Source organism: Octopus sinensis, linkage group LG23 (assembly GCF_006345805.1).
Source record: "Octopus sinensis linkage group LG23, ASM634580v1, whole genome shotgun sequence".
Taxonomy (NCBI): Eukaryota; Metazoa; Mollusca; class Cephalopoda; order Octopoda; family Octopodidae; genus Octopus; species Octopus sinensis.
The window spans coordinates 14,422,754-14,442,196 of record NC_043019.1 but is presented as its reverse complement, the minus strand read 5'-3'; the positions used below and the strand labels follow the sequence as shown (position 1 = coordinate 14,442,196).

General features: G+C 37.3%; 1 protein-coding gene across 1 annotated transcript; it reads right to left on the bottom strand.

Moving 5' to 3' along the window:
- Nucleotides 1-984: 984 nt before the first annotated feature.
- On the bottom strand, nucleotides 985-19,000 carry LOC118767646. Its single transcript, XM_036512526.1, has 2 exons — nucleotides 18,967-19,000; nucleotides 985-1,893 (listed from the first exon to the last, which is right to left on the bottom strand). Exon 2 carries the CDS (start codon nucleotides 1,585-1,587, stop codon nucleotides 1,120-1,122), a length of 468 nt encoding a protein of 155 aa, XP_036368419.1. The 5' UTR covers nucleotides 1,588-1,893; nucleotides 18,967-19,000; the 3' UTR covers nucleotides 985-1,119.
- Between the last annotated feature and the right edge of the window lie 443 nt (nucleotides 19,001-19,443).

Here is a 19,443-nt window from a genome sequence, read left to right as displayed (position 1 = left end):
CAGGACTGGGCAGCCAGAGATAATATGATTTATTGTTTCTTATCCGTCTCCACATATTCTGCAGTTACTTGTTATATTTCTTTTCATTACATGTTTTTGGTAATTTCTGGTGGGGAGGCTTTGGTCTTGTGCTGCAATTAAAAATCCCTCTGTCCTGAGCTTCTCAACCATTGCTGGGATTTTTCTTTGTCTATTTCTTTTGCGTTTAGTTTAGCAAAAGAAATAGACAAAGAAAAATCCCAGCAATGGTTATTATTATTATATTATTATTATTATTATTATTATTATTATTATTATTATCATCATCATTATTATTATTATCATTATTATTATTATTAGTATCATTATTATTATTATTATTATCATTATTATATTATCATTATTATTATTATTATTATTATATCATTATTATTATTATTATTATTACTCAGGTCACTGCCTAGAATTGAACTTGGAATCTTGGGGTTAATAGCTCATGCTCAAAACCCCTACACTATATGCCCGTGGGCATATGTAAATGATATAATTTGCCTATAGAAATTTGAAGATTTTTAATAGTTCTTCAGTAGAATTTCAAGAAAACATTCTGGTTTTGAAGGAAAATCAATTGCTATGTATGTTTGTATGTTATACCTTATTCCTCATAAGCTGTTTTATTGAAAGACCAATGAAATTCTATGCATCCAGTATCTTAAGATCTTGACATGATGATGATACATGGATGTCACTTTCAGATTCTGGGTGTCAAAAAAATCCTGTCTCACAACCAAGTATTTTACCTGTTACGAAAAAATCTTTTTTTGTCGATCCTTGTTATATTTCCTTCTTTAAAATAATACACTTTGTTGTCTTTTTGGCTCATCATCATAGCATTTTCACCAAAATTACTTCGGCTTATTATCAACGTATCACATTTAGTCAGAATATGTTGGTCCATAATGACCTTCCTTAAACCTTCACACCTATTTTTCACATTTCCACGATTTGAGGAGAAAATTTTTTTAAAGCTATCTTCTGTACCTCTTCTGAGTCTGTTGTCACAAACATTTTGTACTTGCTGGTGTTTTTGTATTTACTTAAGAAGTTCCAGAGAGATTGAACACTTGACATTGACATCCTTCAGTCATCATGTGGCATTGTGGGGTTCCGTCCAATTCGAATCTGAGCACACACCAAATGCATATTTGGGTTGGGGATATTGACTTCAAAGAATTTGTCAATCGCTTCTTGAAAATGATCATTGAATCGAAACATTAAATTCATTATTTTAGCAAATACATTTCCATATGGCATTTGTGATGACCAAAGAAGTTGTTTTTTGTAGCGAGGATTCTCTATTAAGGTGTGAAAATAGATTTGATTTGTTGTCACATAGAGGACATTTTGAGGGTGGCGTCTTTCTAAGTCTACTGATCGTAAAGCAGATATGTACCCTTTATCTCGAGTCAAACGGAGGTGACGACTTTTTAGGCCATGCAACTCTTTTGGGTCAATTGTCCAGTTAATTTTGTTTGGTTGAAGATATTTTGCAAAATTACAAGGTTTTGAAATAATGATACCAAAACGACGACCCATGGCCTGTGCCATTAAATATACAGAGACTATTCCATGCTGTCTATCTCCCCAACCGCCACACTCTATATTATTAACACAGTAAAAAATAATATATTTAGTTTTGTTGTTTAACTGAACCAATTCCTGTTTCTCTTTGCTTACAGTTTTGTTATTTGTATGATGCACTTGATTATTTGGAAATTCCTTAGAATTATTTATAAACTTTTGGTTGTGTTTGTTTAATGTTGTCCCTGTATATTCTTTATTCACAGAATATTGCTTCCAGGCAAACAGTAGAAAGAAGATGCTGACCACAGCAATGAATCCAAGAACTCGAATCTAGAAATGATGAAAAGAAATAAGTGAAAATATGACAACTTTGTAATAAAATACCAGAAACAATAGAAAAAAAGTCTTCTACTGCAATTTTTAGTTTTCAGTTTTTACTAGCTTATAGGTACAGGCATGGCTGTATGGCTAAGGAGTTTGCTTCTCAACCACAAAGTTTCAGGTTCAGTCCCACTGCATTATGGCTAAGGGTTGCTTACAACCACAAAGTTTCAGGTCAGTCCCACTGCATGGCTGTATGGCTAAGGAGTTTGCCTCTCAACACAAAGTTTCAGTTCAGTCCACTGCATGGCTGTATGGCTAAGGAGTTTGCTTCTCAACCACAAAGTTTCAGTTCAGTCCCACTGCATGGCTGTATGGCTAAGGAGTTTGCTTCCCAACCACAAAGTTTCAGGTTCAGTCCCACTGCATGGTTATATGACTAAGGAGTTTGCTTCCCACCACAAGTTTCAGGTTCAGTCCCACTGCATGGCTGTATGGCTAAGGAGTTTGCTTCTCAACACAAAGTTTCAGGTTCAGTCCCACTGCATGGCACCTAGGGCAAGGCTCTTCAACTACAGCTTACTTGTCTTCTATTCTATTAATACTATGCATGAGTGTGGGTGTGTGCATGTTTATGTCTCCTTATCTTGACAGTGTATGATTATTGTAATGAATATCCTTCTTCGTTTCCAGTGTTGTGTGAAAATCTGTCTGACCATGGGAAGATGCTGAGCTGGCAGAACTGTTAGCATGCCAGACAAAATGCTTAGCGGTATTTTGTCCGTCTTTACACTCTGAGCTCAAATTCTGCCGACGTTCACTTAACCTTCATCCTTTCCGAGTCAAAAAATAAGTACCAGTCATGTACTGAGGTTGATGCATCCAAGTTCCCCTCCCCTCAGAAAGGCCTGCCCATTACCATAATTTAAAGCCAATATGTCTGAATATGGAGAAATACTAAACTGAAACAGATAAGGGTTGGTGACAGGATGGGCACCCAGTCGTAGAAAATCTGCCATGGTAAATTTGCTCACCCCATGCAAACATGGAAAAATGATTGTTAAAATTAGACTACCATCAGACATTCTGCTGTTTATAAGAATACTTACGACCCATTAATGCCAGCATTTTAATCCAAATCGTTCTTGTATGCTAGCCAATTCCCTACTTTGGTTAACCATAATTTGGTCTTACCTTAGTAATAGACAATGTATTAGACCATATCCAGACATTCTACTACCTAGATCAATTGCAGTTGGATAATTCCCTACATTGTTAACCATAATTTGTTTTCACCTTAGTGATAGATAATCAACAAGACCCTAGTCAAACATTTTGACATTTGGGAAAATACATATATGCTGTAGGGAATACAACCATACGTATGGAGCTGGTGACAAATGTCTCCTTTAAAATGCAGCACGGTCGCCCCTAACAAAATATGAAAGCCAAATACAGAGCCAAAGGAATAAATGAAGGACGACAACCGTTCTACTGTTTGAGAGAGAAGAAGACTTTATTTACAATGTGTACAAAGAGAGTGTGTGTGTGAGTGCTAGCAAGGTGTAGTGTCTGAGTGCATGCGCATAGTATTTGTGTCTGTGTGTTCGTATCATCATCATCATCATCATCATCATCGTTTAACATCCGCTTTCCATGCTAGCATGGGTTGGACGATTTTGACTGAGGGCTGGCGAACCAGATGGCTGCACCAGGCTCCAATCTTGATCTGGCAGAGTTTCTACAGCTGGATGCCCTTCCTAATGCCAACCACTCCGAGAGTGTAGTGGGTGCTTTTTACATGCCACCGGCACGGTGGCCAGTCAGGCGGTACTGGCAACGACCTCACTTGAATCCGTTTACACATGCCACCAGCACAGGTGCCAGTGAAGTGACATTGGTAACGATCATGCACGAATGGCGCCCTTTTACGTGCCACTGGCAGGGAAGCCAGTTGGCTGCTCTAGCAGCAATCACGCTTGGATGGTGCTCTTGGCACCCTACTAGCACGGGCACAAGTACCAGTAAGGCAACACTGGTAACGATCACGCGCGAATGGTGCCCTTTTACATGCCACTGGCACGGAAGCCGGTTAGCTTTTACAAAAACTGTCATTCATAAGCATTGCATGAACTTTCTTTTTAAGTAGTACTTATCTGCACTTTCATACTGCTTTTCATCTCACTCTCTTTCTCTCTCTCTCCCCTCTCTCCTCACTCTCCTTCGCTGACTCCCTGTCTTTCTCTCTCTCCATCTCTCTTTCTCTTTAGGTTTATACAGCAAAGACGTCGTGAAATTGGACAATCAAGGTACTGCAATTGTTTCTGCAAGCCTTGAAAATTTCTGATGGAAATCCCTCAAACAAGATGCTCCAAATCACACAGACAAATTTGAAGACTACTTCGCAAAGATGGAACTTCTCACCATACTGGAGCAACACATCAACGTCTTCCTTTTGGGTGACTTCAGCTTCCCTATTGTGGGATGGCCAGAGGGCGTAATGCTCTTAGGAATGGAACACTGCTAACGAGCACAGGTGGGGTTTCTGCTCAACCTTACCAATGCTTCATTCATGGAGCAAATTATGCTCCAGCCAACCAATGCAAATAATATATTGGATCTCTCATTCACAAACAATATGGACGTCATCCACAATGTGAAAGTGATAATGACACTAGACCTGTATCCCAACATAATAAAGCTGTCTATGTATGCACCAAAAGTCCTTAAAGATATACAGCCTATACAAAGCACTGGAAATCTTTCCAGTGTGAACTTTCATAGAGCTAACTGGAAATCAATTGAGAAAGAGATCCTCAAACAGGATTGGTGTAAATGTCTCTCCACAATAGACATTGACATGAAACTCAAATATTTCAAGCCCATAATTCAAGCCTTATATGACAAATCTATCCTAAATCATAGGCTGTATATCTATAAAGATTTTTGGTCCATACATAGAAAGCTCTTATTAAGTTGGGAGCCAAGACTAGCGTCAAACCACAAGGCCAACATGCATAAAAACAAGAAACTTAGAGGGAGGAAAATTCTTATGAAATGATGGAGATAGATTGAAAACCGACTGAAATATATTAAATTTCAATGAATACTTTACTTTAAGATGTTGCCATAAATTTAGAAAGACATTCAAATATTTCCATTATAAATTAGAATATTTTTTAATTCTTATATAATACGGTTAATTCTTATAAAAGGGTTTTTAATATAATGAGTAAACAGATGATTAATTATCACAAAGTAAAGTATGTAAGCTTCTAATAAGTATAAAAATAGAAATCTTATCTGTAATTTTTATTCTTTAGTTATCCAGTGATATCATCAATAAATGTATGTAAAAATACTAATTTTTTAGATTATTTTTCTGTGTAGATTTCAGATTCTCATAATGTAGAATTAGTAAGGTGGTTTGTATCTCTTATTTGGATTTCATCATCAATGTGAAGTCTCAAATAATTGAATGACTTTTCTTAAATAAGTTTATTTGTTATTTTCATTCTTAATGTTATTCTTCTTTTGATTTTATTTTCGTTCAAATTAAAATTTCTATTTCTACAAAACAAATTAGTTATTCAGTGACATCACTAATGGTTGAATGAATGAATGTCTTAAGTTGAATTTGATTTTGTCATTTCTTTTTGTTAGTGTGTATTAATTGCTAAAAAATTTTCAGATGTTCAGCTGGAATTTCACCAGTTTGGATTACCTTGAAAATATTGTATCAACATATATTTTTGAGGATATTATTATTCCTTTTAATAATATCCTCTGTCATCATCATCATCATCATCATCATCATCATCATCATCATCGTTTAGCGTCCGCTTTCCATGCTGGCATGGGTTGGACGGTGCAACTGGGGTCTGTGAAGCCAGAAGGCTGCACCAGGCCCAGTCTGATCTGGCAATGTTTCTACGGCTGGATGCCCTTCCTAACGCCAACCACTCCATGAGTGTAGTGGATGCTTTTTACAGGTGCCAGACGAGGCTGGCAAACGGCCACGGTCGGATGGTGCTTTTTACGTGCCACCGGCACAGAGGCCAGGCGAGGCTGGCAAACGGCCTCGATCAGATGGTGACAAGAGCATACTTTGGTGACAAGAGCATGTTAAGAACATAAAAAGGTGACCTATTCAAAAGTAGAATCTATGGGTTAATGTGCAGTAATTTGTGTAGTATTAGTAAATAAATGGAGTTGAACGCAGATGCTATTCAAATTCTTTTACTTTCGACATATGTTTCGAAGACAACATTAGTTTTATTCCAAAGGAATAAACGGTGTAAATGCAATCTTTTCATCGGGAAAGAAAGAGACCCTATCTCAACAACAAGACATTAAAACAATTTTGATGACTGCATAAATGATAAACAGAATGTTATTGAGTATTTTAAAAAATATCGTTAGTAGATTCGACGTCAAAGGCAGACACTAGGAAGAGAAGGGGTAAGGAAATAATAAGTAGAGAACAAATAAAGAGAGATATATTGGTTGAACTCTGTAACACATCTTATTAGCACCACCACCACCACACAATCATGAGAACAAATATTATGAATCAGATATTTATTGGGTTAATTTATATATGTGTGTATGTATCTGTCTGTATCTATATATAAATATGTATATATAATGTATATATACAAAGTGTATATATCTGTACTTATATATATATATATATATATATTTATATTTAATTTGTATACATTTGTGTATATAATGCGTATACACACCACACACACACACACACACACACACACACACACACATATATATAATGCATAAATATGTACATATATATATTTAATGCATATATATAAATATATATATATATATATTATGTGTGCATTATGTGGTCGGTTGAGCTGAAAATACGCACACCTATGTTAGACGTGCTGGCGAGTTTGCATGGCAACTATTTTTTTCCTCAAATGAAAGGCATGACCTCTAAGACAAAATTCCTCATCTTTTAAAATGTGGCCCGATTACACCTGAATGAAATCGGCTTATATTAACCAAACAAGTAAAACAATGAAAAACTAACCATTTTAATCTCAAGTAAAGTCGGGTATCTCTGTAGGTCTACTACATATTTGTGAAAAGGGCAGACGTTGTCTCACAGGCAGTTATACAGGCAAAAGTGTTAGTAAATATGGTAGGATTCAGTTGAAAATTTGCAAACCTATGTTAAAAGTCCTGGCGAGTTTGCATGGCAACTTTGAGTTTGCTCAATTGAAAGGTGTGGCCTCTATGGCAAAATTCCTCATCTTTAAAGTGTGGCCCATGTAGATCCGAATGAAATCAAGTTATAATACCGAAACAAATACAACGTTGATAAACTATTTTAATCCCGAGCAAGACCGGGTTTCTCTGCTATCTATATATATAAAAGAGGCTTTGGGTCAAACTTGTGTGCATGTTTTGCTACGTCAGAGGTTGGCAGCCACAGCAGTGGTCAGATCGAGCTGAAAATTGACACAGGCATAGAAGGCGTGATGAGGCAAAGAGTTGAGTAGGTTAAAACTCCCCATCTGGAAGGTGCGGTTGCTATGGTGAGAAGATTTAAGGGGGTTTCTGGTTTGTTGACATAAACCCTCTCTTTCAGATATCCCCACAAGAAAAAATCCAGGCTAGTCAATTCTGGAGCATGTGAATGCCAATTGTTATTGATGTTGTGTAAAATTATTCTCTCTCCAATCACTGCCATAGCAACAGCATTGTTTCTCTTGTGGCATGAGCAGTTGCCGCATCTTGCTGGAACCATATGTGAGGTCTACTTTGAATAGTCAGGCGCAAAAGGTCTCAACCATAGATACCTGAAAGAGAGGTTTTATGTCAACAAACAGGAGACCCTGGTGCAACTGAAGAAGAACATCAATAGAGAAATCAGAAGAGTGGTGTCTGAAATTCTTGAGGGTGTTACGGTGCAAGTTTTGGAAAGTGCATGGGCATGTGAAGCTGAAAGTGGTTGACATTTAAACAATGTCATGTTTCATATGCGATGTAGTGGTGTTGCAAAATTTGACTTGTGCAGATTAATTTCCCTTATGTCCTTTATATTGTATCAAACTTTCATGCATTTGTTTATAAACTTAAGGAAGTTATTAAAAATTAAAACTCATCAGTGACTTTTAGGACACCCTGTATGTGTGTGGATATATATATATATATATATATATATATATATATTCATCATCATCGTTTAACGTCCGTTATCCGTGCTAACACGGGTTGGATGGTTCGACCGGGGTCTGGGAAGCCAGGAGGCTGCACCAGGCTCCAATATGATCTGGCAGTGTTTCTACAGCTCAATGCCCTTCCTAACGCCAACCAATCCGTGAGTGTAGTGAGTACTTTTTACGTGCCACTGGCACAGGTGCCAGGGGAGGCTGGCAGCGGCCACGATTGGTTGGTGCTCTTTTACGTGTCACCAGCACAGAAGCCAGTCAAGGCGGCGCTGGCATCAGCCACGTTCGGATGGTGCTTTTTACGTGCGACCGGCACAGGTATCACAACTATTATTTCCATTGATATTTATTTCGATCTTGATGTACTTGACTCAATAGGTCTCCTCAAGCACAGCAGGTCATGTGCCACCGGCACAGAAGCCAGTCAAGGCAGCGCTGGCATTGGCCACGTTCGGATGGTGCTTTTTATGTGCCACCAGGACAGATATCGTAACTACAATTTCCATTTGATATTTATTTCGATGTTTATGTACTTAACTCAATAGGTCTCCTCGAGCACAGCAGGTCAGTCTACGATCCAAGGTAAGCACAGCAGGTCGTTCTGCAATCCAAGGTACTTTGAATGGGCAGGGGCTATGCGAAACTGGTGCAGGAAGCAGCCCGGGTCTTTGCAGTTACAGCATATCTCCAGAGATCTCGGTCCTTCATCATTGCCTCTGTGAGGCCCAACGCTCGGAGGTCATGCTTGACTACCTCATCCCATGTCTTCCTGGGTCTACCTCTACCCTGATTCCTTCAACTGTTTGGGAGTGGCACTTCTTCACACATCTCTCTTCATCCATCCGCAGTACATGACCATACCATCGCAAGCGCCGTTCTTGCACACCACATCTGATGCTTCTTATGTCCAGCATTTCTCTCAGGGTGCTTACACTGTCGTGTGTGCACACTGACATTACACATCCAGCGGATCATGCTAGCTTCATTTCTTTCAAGTCTACACATGTCCTCTGCAGTCACAGCCCATGTTTCACTACCGTGAAGCATGTCGGTTCGCACACATGCATCATACAATCTACCTTTCACTCTGATCGAGAGACCCTTTGTCACCAGTAGGGGTAGGAGCTTTCTAAACTTTGCCCAGGCTATTCGTATTCTAGTGGTGACACTCTCTGAGCATCCACCTCCACTACTAACTTGGTCACCTAGGTATCGGAAACTATCAATTACTTCTAGTTTCTTCCCCTGGAGTGTGATGGAATCTGTTTTCTGAGTATCTGTGGTGTCTATTCCCCTGTGCATCTGCCGCACATGAAAGCTATCTTATCAGTTAATTTTCCTTTGATGTTACTGAACCTCTTATGTGTCCATAGCTTACACTGGGTACATCTTATGGAGTTTCTACCTACACCTTTCCTACAGATCGAGCAGGGCCACCTGCCCGTGTGGGTGTGTGATGAGTTCACCTTTCTGCTTACTATAACTTTGGTCTTTGCTACATTTACTCTAAGGCTCTTTGATTCTAAACCTTGCTTCCACAGCTGAAATTTCTTTTCTAGTTCCGGTAGTGATTCTGCTATGAGGGCCAGGTCATCAGCATAGAGGAGCTCCCAGGGGCAACCTGTTTAGAATTCCTCTGTTATTGCTTGGAGGACTATGATGAATAAAAGGGGACTGAGGGCTGAACCTTGGTGGACCCCTACTTCTACCCGGAATTCTTCACTATACTCATTGCCAATCCTAACCTTGCTGACAGCCTCTCTGTATAGGTCCTGTACAGCCCTTATTAACCATTCGCCAATCTCCAGTTTCCGCATCGCCCACCAGATAGGGGATCGGGGGACTCTGTCAACAACTCCACGAAAGCTGTAGAGGGGTTTATCTTCAGCTAGGTACTTCTCCTGCAGTTGTCACCAGGAATATGGCATCATGGTGCGTCTATCCTAAAAACTGAAGTGCATCTCATCTCAGCAAATTCTCTCCCTAATGAGATGGGCTATGACCCTCTCTGTGACCTTCATCACCTGATCCAACAGTTTAATACCCCTGTAGTAATTTCTATCTAGAGCATCACCTTTACCCCTGTAGCAGTTGATTATGGTGTTGCTACGCCAGTCATTGGGTATGACTCCATTATGAACTACCTGGTTTACAATGCGGGTGACTAGGCCATAGCCCACACAACCAGATGTTTTAAGCATCTCAGCAGTGATTCCTGATGGGCCAGGGGCTTTTCCTGGTTTCACACCCTTAATTGCCTTAACTACTAGGGAGCAGCTGGTCCCTCTACTGGGTCAACATTTGGCAGGCTCTCCTCCTCCCATTCATTCTCCACATTCAGCAGTCTCTCATAATGGTTTCTCCAAGCCTTTTTCTTTTCAGAAACATTGAAAGAAAGTGCACCATCATCCATGCGAACGCATTTCTCTCCTGTGACATCACTATTTTCTCTCGCACATTGTCTTGCAATCCAAAATACCTCAGTTCGTTGGTCCTCACGTCGCTGGACATTGGCAAACTTCTTCTTGTTTGCTTAACCCTTGGCTATGTATACCTGTCACCCAGCCTCCCTTTTGGCTATCTGGTACAGTTCCCTTTGCTCTAATGGCTTTGTCTACTGTATTATTCCACCACCACGTAACTCTAGGTCTGGAAGAGACTTTGCACCATCCACAGACTTGGTCTGTGGCACTCAGCAAGCTGTCCCGTAGGGATTTCCAGCTACCTTCTATGTCTGACGTCTGTAGCTCCTCCTCCCTTTCTTCAAAAGATGAGGATGTCCCTAAATCTCTGACCATGTGAAGGGTTCTTTAGCTTCCAAATCCTTCTTTTCTGGATTGGTCTGCTTCTTGGTATCCTTCTGGTCTCAAGCATAAAGTTACTAATGACTAGCCTATGCTGAGGGGTACATTCTTCACCCGGGAGGGTCTTTGTATTTATGAGCAACCCTGCATCCCGCTGTCTGGTGAGGATGAAGTCTATTTGGCTAGCGGAGTCCCCTGACTGATAGGTTATAAGGTGGCAGTCTGGCTTCCTGAAGTTAGTGTTGCAGATTAAAAGGTTACATGCATCACAGAATTCCAGTAGTCAAGTTCCCTCATCATTTCGGGTGCCAATACCATGGCCACCGTGTACCCCAGTAAAGATACCCGATTCCCGCCCAACATGCCCATTAAATTCTGCAGCCACAAAGATGAGGTTCTTGCCACTCGTCTTTGAGGTAGCCTATAGAAGGGTATCATAAAAGTGGTTCTTCTGATCATTTGGTAGCCCTGCATGTGGGGCATAGGCGGAGATAATCGTAGCTGTGCCGTTCTGTAGGACTAACTTGAGCTTGAGCACTCTATCGCATACCTTGACAAACTCAATGATCTTATCCACCCATTTCTCCACAAGGAGAATGTCTACACCTCCTACACCATCCATGTTACCATGCCAGAAGACTTTATATCTATGTGTCTTGCCTTTGAGGACCCTAGCTGAAGCACCTCTCCATCTTACCTCTTGTATGCAGCATACATCAACCCGTCTTCTTTCAAGCATCTCTACAATCTCACTAGACCTACCTTTCAGTGTACCAACATTGACAGTGCCAAATCTGAAAACTGAGAAGGTAATGTGGGGTGAGGTTTGGGGAGGAGGGATGTAATTCAGTGCCTGAAAAGAAGAGGGTTGTTGTGGTGATCACTTTTTAGGCATTTTTCATATATATATTAATAAAAGGATTTCCAACCTTGTCTGATTTTCACGTTTTATTTACAATCTTATAATGATATATAATATAATATAATAAAATAAAATAAAAAGATAATAGAATGTTAAATGTTCATTCTGATTGAACTAGTACTTTCATGCATTAAATTCTGCAATCTTCAGGTTCATGAAGTAGTGGTGACAGTCATGCTTCACAATTTTGGCTGTAACGAGATGATTGAATCTGTGCCTTAAATACAGCTGTGTGGGCTCCATATTGTTAGGTTTTGCAAACTGTATTCTGACCAATCAGTGTGTAGTATCACTCAATTACTCAAGCTGATTGGTTTAGGCGTCACGCTTTGTTGGACATGTCAAGAGTCCTGTATCTTAACCCTGGCCGAGGCAGCAATTGTTGGGCTATTTTTAGAAATGTTGTAAATAGCCTTTGTCAGAGATTTTTATATTTTTATATTTCAATTGTCATCATCATCATTGTCAGCACCTTAATTATTGTTGCTAGCGGTGATGGTGGTGGCAATAGAACTTTTAACCCTAAATAAGATAATTTTCCTGCTATCTAAGTATTATTATTATTGCTTATTTAGCTTGGGTTCGAATTTATCAATAAAATTCTTTTCTTTGATTTCCTCTCGATTTTACTTGGGCAGTGTAATTTGTAGAATGGAAATATTATATATATTTTCCGACCACATGTTGCTAGGTGGTTACTCAAAGGTATCTGACGGACCTCTGGGTCTCTAATTTGTTGTCGGTATACACGTGAGCGTTCTGATAGTGCATTTCCCGTCTGACCTACATATATTTCTTCACAATTTGGGCATTTGATGCAGTAAATTAAATTTCTGCTTTTGCAGTTCATATTCGCGTTTGTGAATATTTTCCCGGTTTTTGTGTTTATATATTGGCCGGTATGTATGAATTGGCATGTGCCACATCGGCTATCATTGCATTTAGATACAGTGAATGTTTGGTCTTTGTTGCTAAGGTCAAATTTTGCCTTTGTTAGTAATTTTTTCAAGTTTTTAGGCTGTCTTTTACTAGGAACCATAGCTCGATCCGTGATTATGTCTTTTAATTCATTACTTTGGGTAATGATTGGTAGGTTTGCTTTGGCAATGTTGAAGATATTCTGGTGACATGGGTTGTGTGTCACTATGAATGGTATGACTTGTTCTTGTTTTCCTCTTCCTTGGGTTGTCCTAAGTTGTTGTATGGGTATTTTTATAGCCCGCTGTATGCCATTTTCTATAAGTAGAGATGGGTATTTTTGTTTGTGCAAAAATTCTCTTAGTTCTGTTAGGCGTTTTTTCCTGATATTTGCATCGTCTATAATGGTACAAATTCTTCTGGCTAGGCAGTATGGGATGTTGCGTTTTGTATGTGGTGGATGGCATGACTTAAAATTTAGGTATTGATGTGTGTCTGTGTCTTTATAGTATATATCTGTGGTGATGGTGGTGTCTTTTTTAATTATCATTATATCTAGGAATGGCAATTTGGTACTACTCATCTCCTTTGTAAATTGGAGAGATGGGTGTAGGTTGTTCAGGAGGATATTGAACTCTTCCAGAGTATTTAGAGATTCTGTCCAGATTATGAAGCAGTCGTCAAGGTATCTCTTCCATGCCTTTTCAATAACTTTCTAAATCCAGTGCCATAGTTTACCTCCACCTCTTGGTAGAGTTGTTGTTCTAAGTATCCCATTACAGAGTTGGCGTAAACGGGAGCAAACCTCGTTCCCATCGCCGTGCCTCTAATTTGGATGTAATTCTTTCCATTGAAGAAGAATGTGTTGTTTTCTAGAATAAGTTTGACTGTGTCTAATATAAATGGTACTGTGAATCTGCTGGGAATCACTTCTCTATGTTTTTCTAACCAGTATTTAATCGCCTTTATTCCTAAATCGTGTGGAATATTGGTGTAGAGGCTTACCACATCAAAACTTAGTAAAACTGAATTTGTTTCTGTTGTTTTGGGAAGATGGGACAGGAAGTCGATGTCATCCCTGATGAAACTGGGTATGTAAGTACATAGTGGTTTCAAAACAATGTCAATAAAATTGCTTAGACGGTGGGTAGGGCATGCTGGACCAGCTATAATAGGTCTAAGTTTTAGGTTTTTTGGATGTAGTAATTTTATGTACTCACTTTCTTGTTCTTTTACTGCCTGTTGAATATCTTTTGATTTATGTATTTTCGGTAAGCCGTAGAAGTTGCTGGGTTTTGGTTCGAAATTGGTTTATGTAGTCTCTTTCATTATCGGTAAGTGAGTTGTAGTGTTTTGAGATCAGGTTGTTGATCTTTTTCATGATGTGGTGGTCTATATTTGAGGGTATTTCACAATAGAAGGTTGTGTCCTTCAGTTGGTCCTCAACCAAATCCTTATAGTATTCGGTATCCATAATAACAATTGCACCACATTTATCTGCTTGTTTAATTATTATTGTTTGATCGTTTTGTATACGTTTACATGCAGACATCTCTGATTTGTTAATGTTTGGCCTAACATTGGTATTGCGTCTAAGGGGAAATTTAGACAGGATATCAATGTATTGGTCAAGGTAGTTATTTCTTCCTTTTGGTGGGGTGAAATTTGATTTATTCCTTACTAGGGATTCATCAATCTCATTACTTTTGTTAGCGAAGAATTCTACAAGTCGTAATTTTCGACAGAATTTTTGGATATCCTCCTTTAATTCTTGGTGGTTGGCTGTTGGTGTAGGTATGAATTTCAGTCCTTTTGACAGAAGTTGGATTTATTTATATATATACATATATATATATACACACACACACACATATATATATATATATACACGTGCGCACGCACACACATATATATATATATATATGAATAAATAAATAAATGGAGTTGAACGAAGATGTTAATAAAATTCCTTTACTTTCAATATATGTTTCGTGGTTCAGTGGTTTTTGGGACTGGTCTGAGAGGTCAGAATGGTGTGAGTGTGCGTGTCCGTGTGTGTATATATACATGTGTTTGTGTATCTGTGTGTGGGCTGTTTTTGATTGGTCCCAGGGTTTATTGTGGTGTATGTAAATGTGTCTGTGTGTGTTTAATATTTGGTAGGATGATGTGTGCACGTTTGTGTGTGATTAATATTTGTAAGGGTGTTGTGTGTGCGCAAGTGTGTGTATTTGTTTGTTCGCGTGTGTGTATGTGTGCGTTTGTTGGTGCAAGTGTATGCTTGTGTGTTTTCTGTGTTAGTGGGGATATTATGTGTGTGTACGTGAGTGTGTGTGTATCTCTGTCTTAGTATGTTTGTGTTGTTATGGTTGTCTTGGTATTGTGTGTGTGTATATATGTGTGTGATTGGTATTTGTGATGGTGTTGTGTGTGCACATGTGTGTGTATATGTGTGTATTTGCATATGTGTATGTGTGCGCATGTATGTTTGTTTGTTTTTTGTGTTGGTGGGGATGTTATGTGTGTGTGTGTGAGTGTGTGTGTTGTGTCTGTCTGAGTTTGTGTTTTAATTGTCATTGTGGTGTGTGTGTATGTAAGCAACCTTATGTGTGTGTCAGGGTGCATATGTATGTGTGTGGGTATGTGTGGATGTGTATGTGTGTGTAAGTGTGTTGTATTTATCAGGGGTTCTGTGTGTCCATGTGTGTTGGGTTTATCTGGGTGGTGTGTATGTGTGTGCATATATGGATGTGTAATACATCCACTTGTCAGAGAGAAACAGGGTGAATTTCCGTGTAGTCATTCGAATGCTATTTAAAAATTTACGGAAAAGATGTCGAAGACCGCATGGAAATATACACTCTGAACCCACCGCACTTTAATGTAAAGGACCACAAATCTGATTTCAATATTAATTCGACTATAAGATTAATTTGTTCAAACAAGTCGGACGTTGCCAGAATCAGTCAAAATATATTTGACAGAATTATACCTATAGTGAAGAAAAAACTCAATTGTAACCTTTGGTTTAGCACAGGAGAAGTTATAACTTGGTTCTCATTTACTACCAAATAAGGCCAACTTGTCCTTACAATTTGACATTAATAGCTATTATGCATCTATACTACCGATTATATTAAATAAAGCTATAATTTTAGCTAGAAGTCTCTCTGATATTACACCACTTGAAATTGATATAATACTACTAGCTATAAAAACACTTATCAAATTTAATGCTAAATTATGGTGCCATGCTGCAAATAATAATTTATTTGCTATCACCATGGGATCCTCTGATTCTGCACAAATTACTGACTTGGTAGGCTTATATCTATTACAAAAGATCAGACGATGTTTCCCTTCTCTCAAAGGAAGATTATATAGAGACGACACTATCCTGGTATATAATGGCTGATCTAAAAGAAAAATAGGGAAAATGAGGGAAGAACTGCGTAAATTTTATAAAACCTTTGGTTTATCTATTACCTTTGAAAAAAGCTATTGTAAAGTAAATTTCTTAGATGTAACTCTGGACCTAAATACCTCTACTTATTCTCCTTTCCATAAACCTAATGAATTCCTCAAATATATAAACATTCATTCTAACCACCATGTATCATTACTTAATAGCATTGTAAATAGTATATCTATTAGAATCTCAGATCTAGCCTATAATGAAGAAATATTCAATAATCATGCAAGCTATTATAAGCAAGCTTTAGGTGCAGGTGGATTTAAACAAAATATTAAATATATAAAAGACACAAAACTTAAGATTTATATAACACAAATGGAACTAAACCAAACTACACATAATACTAAACTAAGAAATACAGCTAACCTTACCTCTAATAATAATAATATTCAATCAATACAAAAAGATGAACCTCTGTAAAACATGACAAAAAACTTAGAAAATGTTATGTTAGACATAGAATCAAATATAGTAATAACAAAAAACATTCAGGAAATACTTTGCAAATTCCAAAATCAGTATATAACTATGATAATTTACGTAGTAGCAGTGAAAATAGGGAAATAATTTGGTACACACCCCCATTTTCAAAAAATGTTAAAGGATTAGCAAAACAATTTCTAAACATAGTCAAAAATAGCTTTCCTAATAATTATAAGTATCACCATATTTTAAATAGATCAACAATGAAAATATCTTTTTCTACATTGCCGAACATAGGATCAATTATCACCAGCTCTAATAGACGAAAACTTAATAAACATAAAAATAGTTTAAGAAATAATAATAACAACAATAATACTAGTAATGAAACAGACACTAGTCCTGAATACCAAATAATACTCAACATAATACTAGTTCAATAGATATCATTACGAGAATACATAGCAATACTATAACATTAACAAAATCTCAAAATTCCAATAATCATACATCTCAAAATATACAATATGATTTGGGTAATCCAGTGCCACAATCTAATAACAATAACACACAAACTGTAAATATACTTGATTCTATTATAAATGGTTCCCCAACAAATTCAAATATAACACCACACACCATAACAAATAATCATAACAGTATTAAATATTATACCACAGAAAAGAAATATACAACTAAATATCGCACATGTAAAAATTAAAAAAAATTATGTCCTTTAGAAGGCAAATGTAGCTGTTCAACGTGATATATAAGTGCACTGTTACAAAAACTAATAACTCATACAATGTGGTATATATATAGGGAGCCCTATTAACTTTAAACGAAGGTCTTTAGCACATATACATTCATTTAACCCGAATATAACGAGTAACACTACTTCATTGGCGACATATATACATAAACTCAAACAAAAAAATGTTAGCTATAAATTATCCTGGTCGGTCATAGACTCAGCTCCACCATATACACATATGTCTTCTATCTGCCGTCTTTGTACAAAAGAATTGTTACACATATTATTATATAAACAAAATAATTTAATTAATTGCCAATCGGAAGCGTTATCCACATGTAGACATAGGTTTTATAAAACTTTTAAACACTATAAGAGATCAAGTAAAAATTCACATTAATATCTTATTTGTCACATCGTGGTATCATCATAACAGTAGGATTGTTACAAGTAAGAAAAATGAAAACTGAATTTGAATTATTTTGAGTATACACATATTCACATAGTATAAATTATCCATTAGATGAATGCCAGAAATATGTCTTCATGAAATTTGAACCTGTACACCTCTAAAGTACAATAAATTGGTTTTAAATATAATAATTTAAATATTACATTAATTTACTCTATATTGGGTCAGTAAACGGCTATTTTTATATTTGCATAAAGTATAACAATGACATCATCCAGTCTTGTATATACAACTATAAAAGGCAAAAATTTAACTACTTTATTTTCTGCATTTATGGATCACACATTGAAGAGAACAGAATTATGGAATTTATATTTACACATAGCCATTATGGATTACCACAGTGGATTTTACCATGGATGTATATTACCTTTGAAAATATGCTGTGTGTGAGAAGACCCGGCAGGACAAGTGAGACCCGCTTTAGTGAATTGAAAAGGAGTGATGTTTCATCAGGACAATGCACAACCCACACTGCAATGATCACATCACAGAAGATCAAAGAGCTTGGTTGGGAAAAAATTCCTCATCCACCTTATTCTCCCGACCTTGCTCCTTCAGACTACCATTTGTTTCGTAGTTTACAGAATCATTTGGAGGATATAACTTTCGCAAGTCAGGAAGAGGTCGAAGCTGACATTTCAGAGTTCTTCGCTTTGAAACCAAAAGAGTTTTACATTGATGGGATTAAAAAGCTTTTAAATAGATGGAAGAAAGTCATAGATAATCAGGGAAAGTACATTGATGATTAATTTTCAATTAAATATAACATTTGATCACTTGTTTTCTTCATTCAAAATTCGGACAGAACTTATGGGTTGACCTGATATTAATACAATATTATTATATCTTCTATGATGATTTTTTGATGTAATTTTCCTGCTCATATTTTATAATATAATATATAATAATTGCTCTTATTAAAGGGCACTTATTAGAAATACAGTATATTGTATACACATTGAATATATTTCATTAACGATATATATAATATATATATATATATATATATATATATATATATATGTATATATTCGTGCATGTGTGTGTGTGTGTGTGTGTGTGGTGTGTGTTGAGCATGCGAAAACTCTGAAAATATATATTAACTTACTGAGCAAATGTTGGTACTTGTCAAGCATTTCTTCATCATGAAAGTTTTCCGGTTGATAACTCTCTGTACTGCCTCTCTTTCCCTTCAAACAGCAATGAAACATGTCATGGAAGTTCACAACATACATAAAAACTAGAAAAACAATATCTTCCCATTGTAAACATTAGTGTCTTGTGTCTGTGCACGATCATATATCACTCAATGACAGGACATACATTTAACTGCATTAAAATCATCTATCTATCTATCTATCTATCTCAATCTATCTATCTATCTATCTATCTATCTATCTATCTATCTATCTATCTATCTATCTATCTATCTATCTATCTATTTATCTATCAATCAATCAAGGAGTGGCTGTGTGTTAAGTAGCTTGTTTACCGACCACATGGTTCCGGGTTCAGTCCCACTGCGTGACACCTTGGGCAAGTGTCTTCTACTATAGCCTCGGGCCGACCAAAGCCTTGTGAGTGG

Coding starts and splice junctions, on each gene's coding strand:
- LOC118767646 (XM_036512526.1), bottom strand. CDS start 1,587: ATGGCACAGGCCATGGGTCGTCGTTTTGGTATCATTATTTCAAAACCT.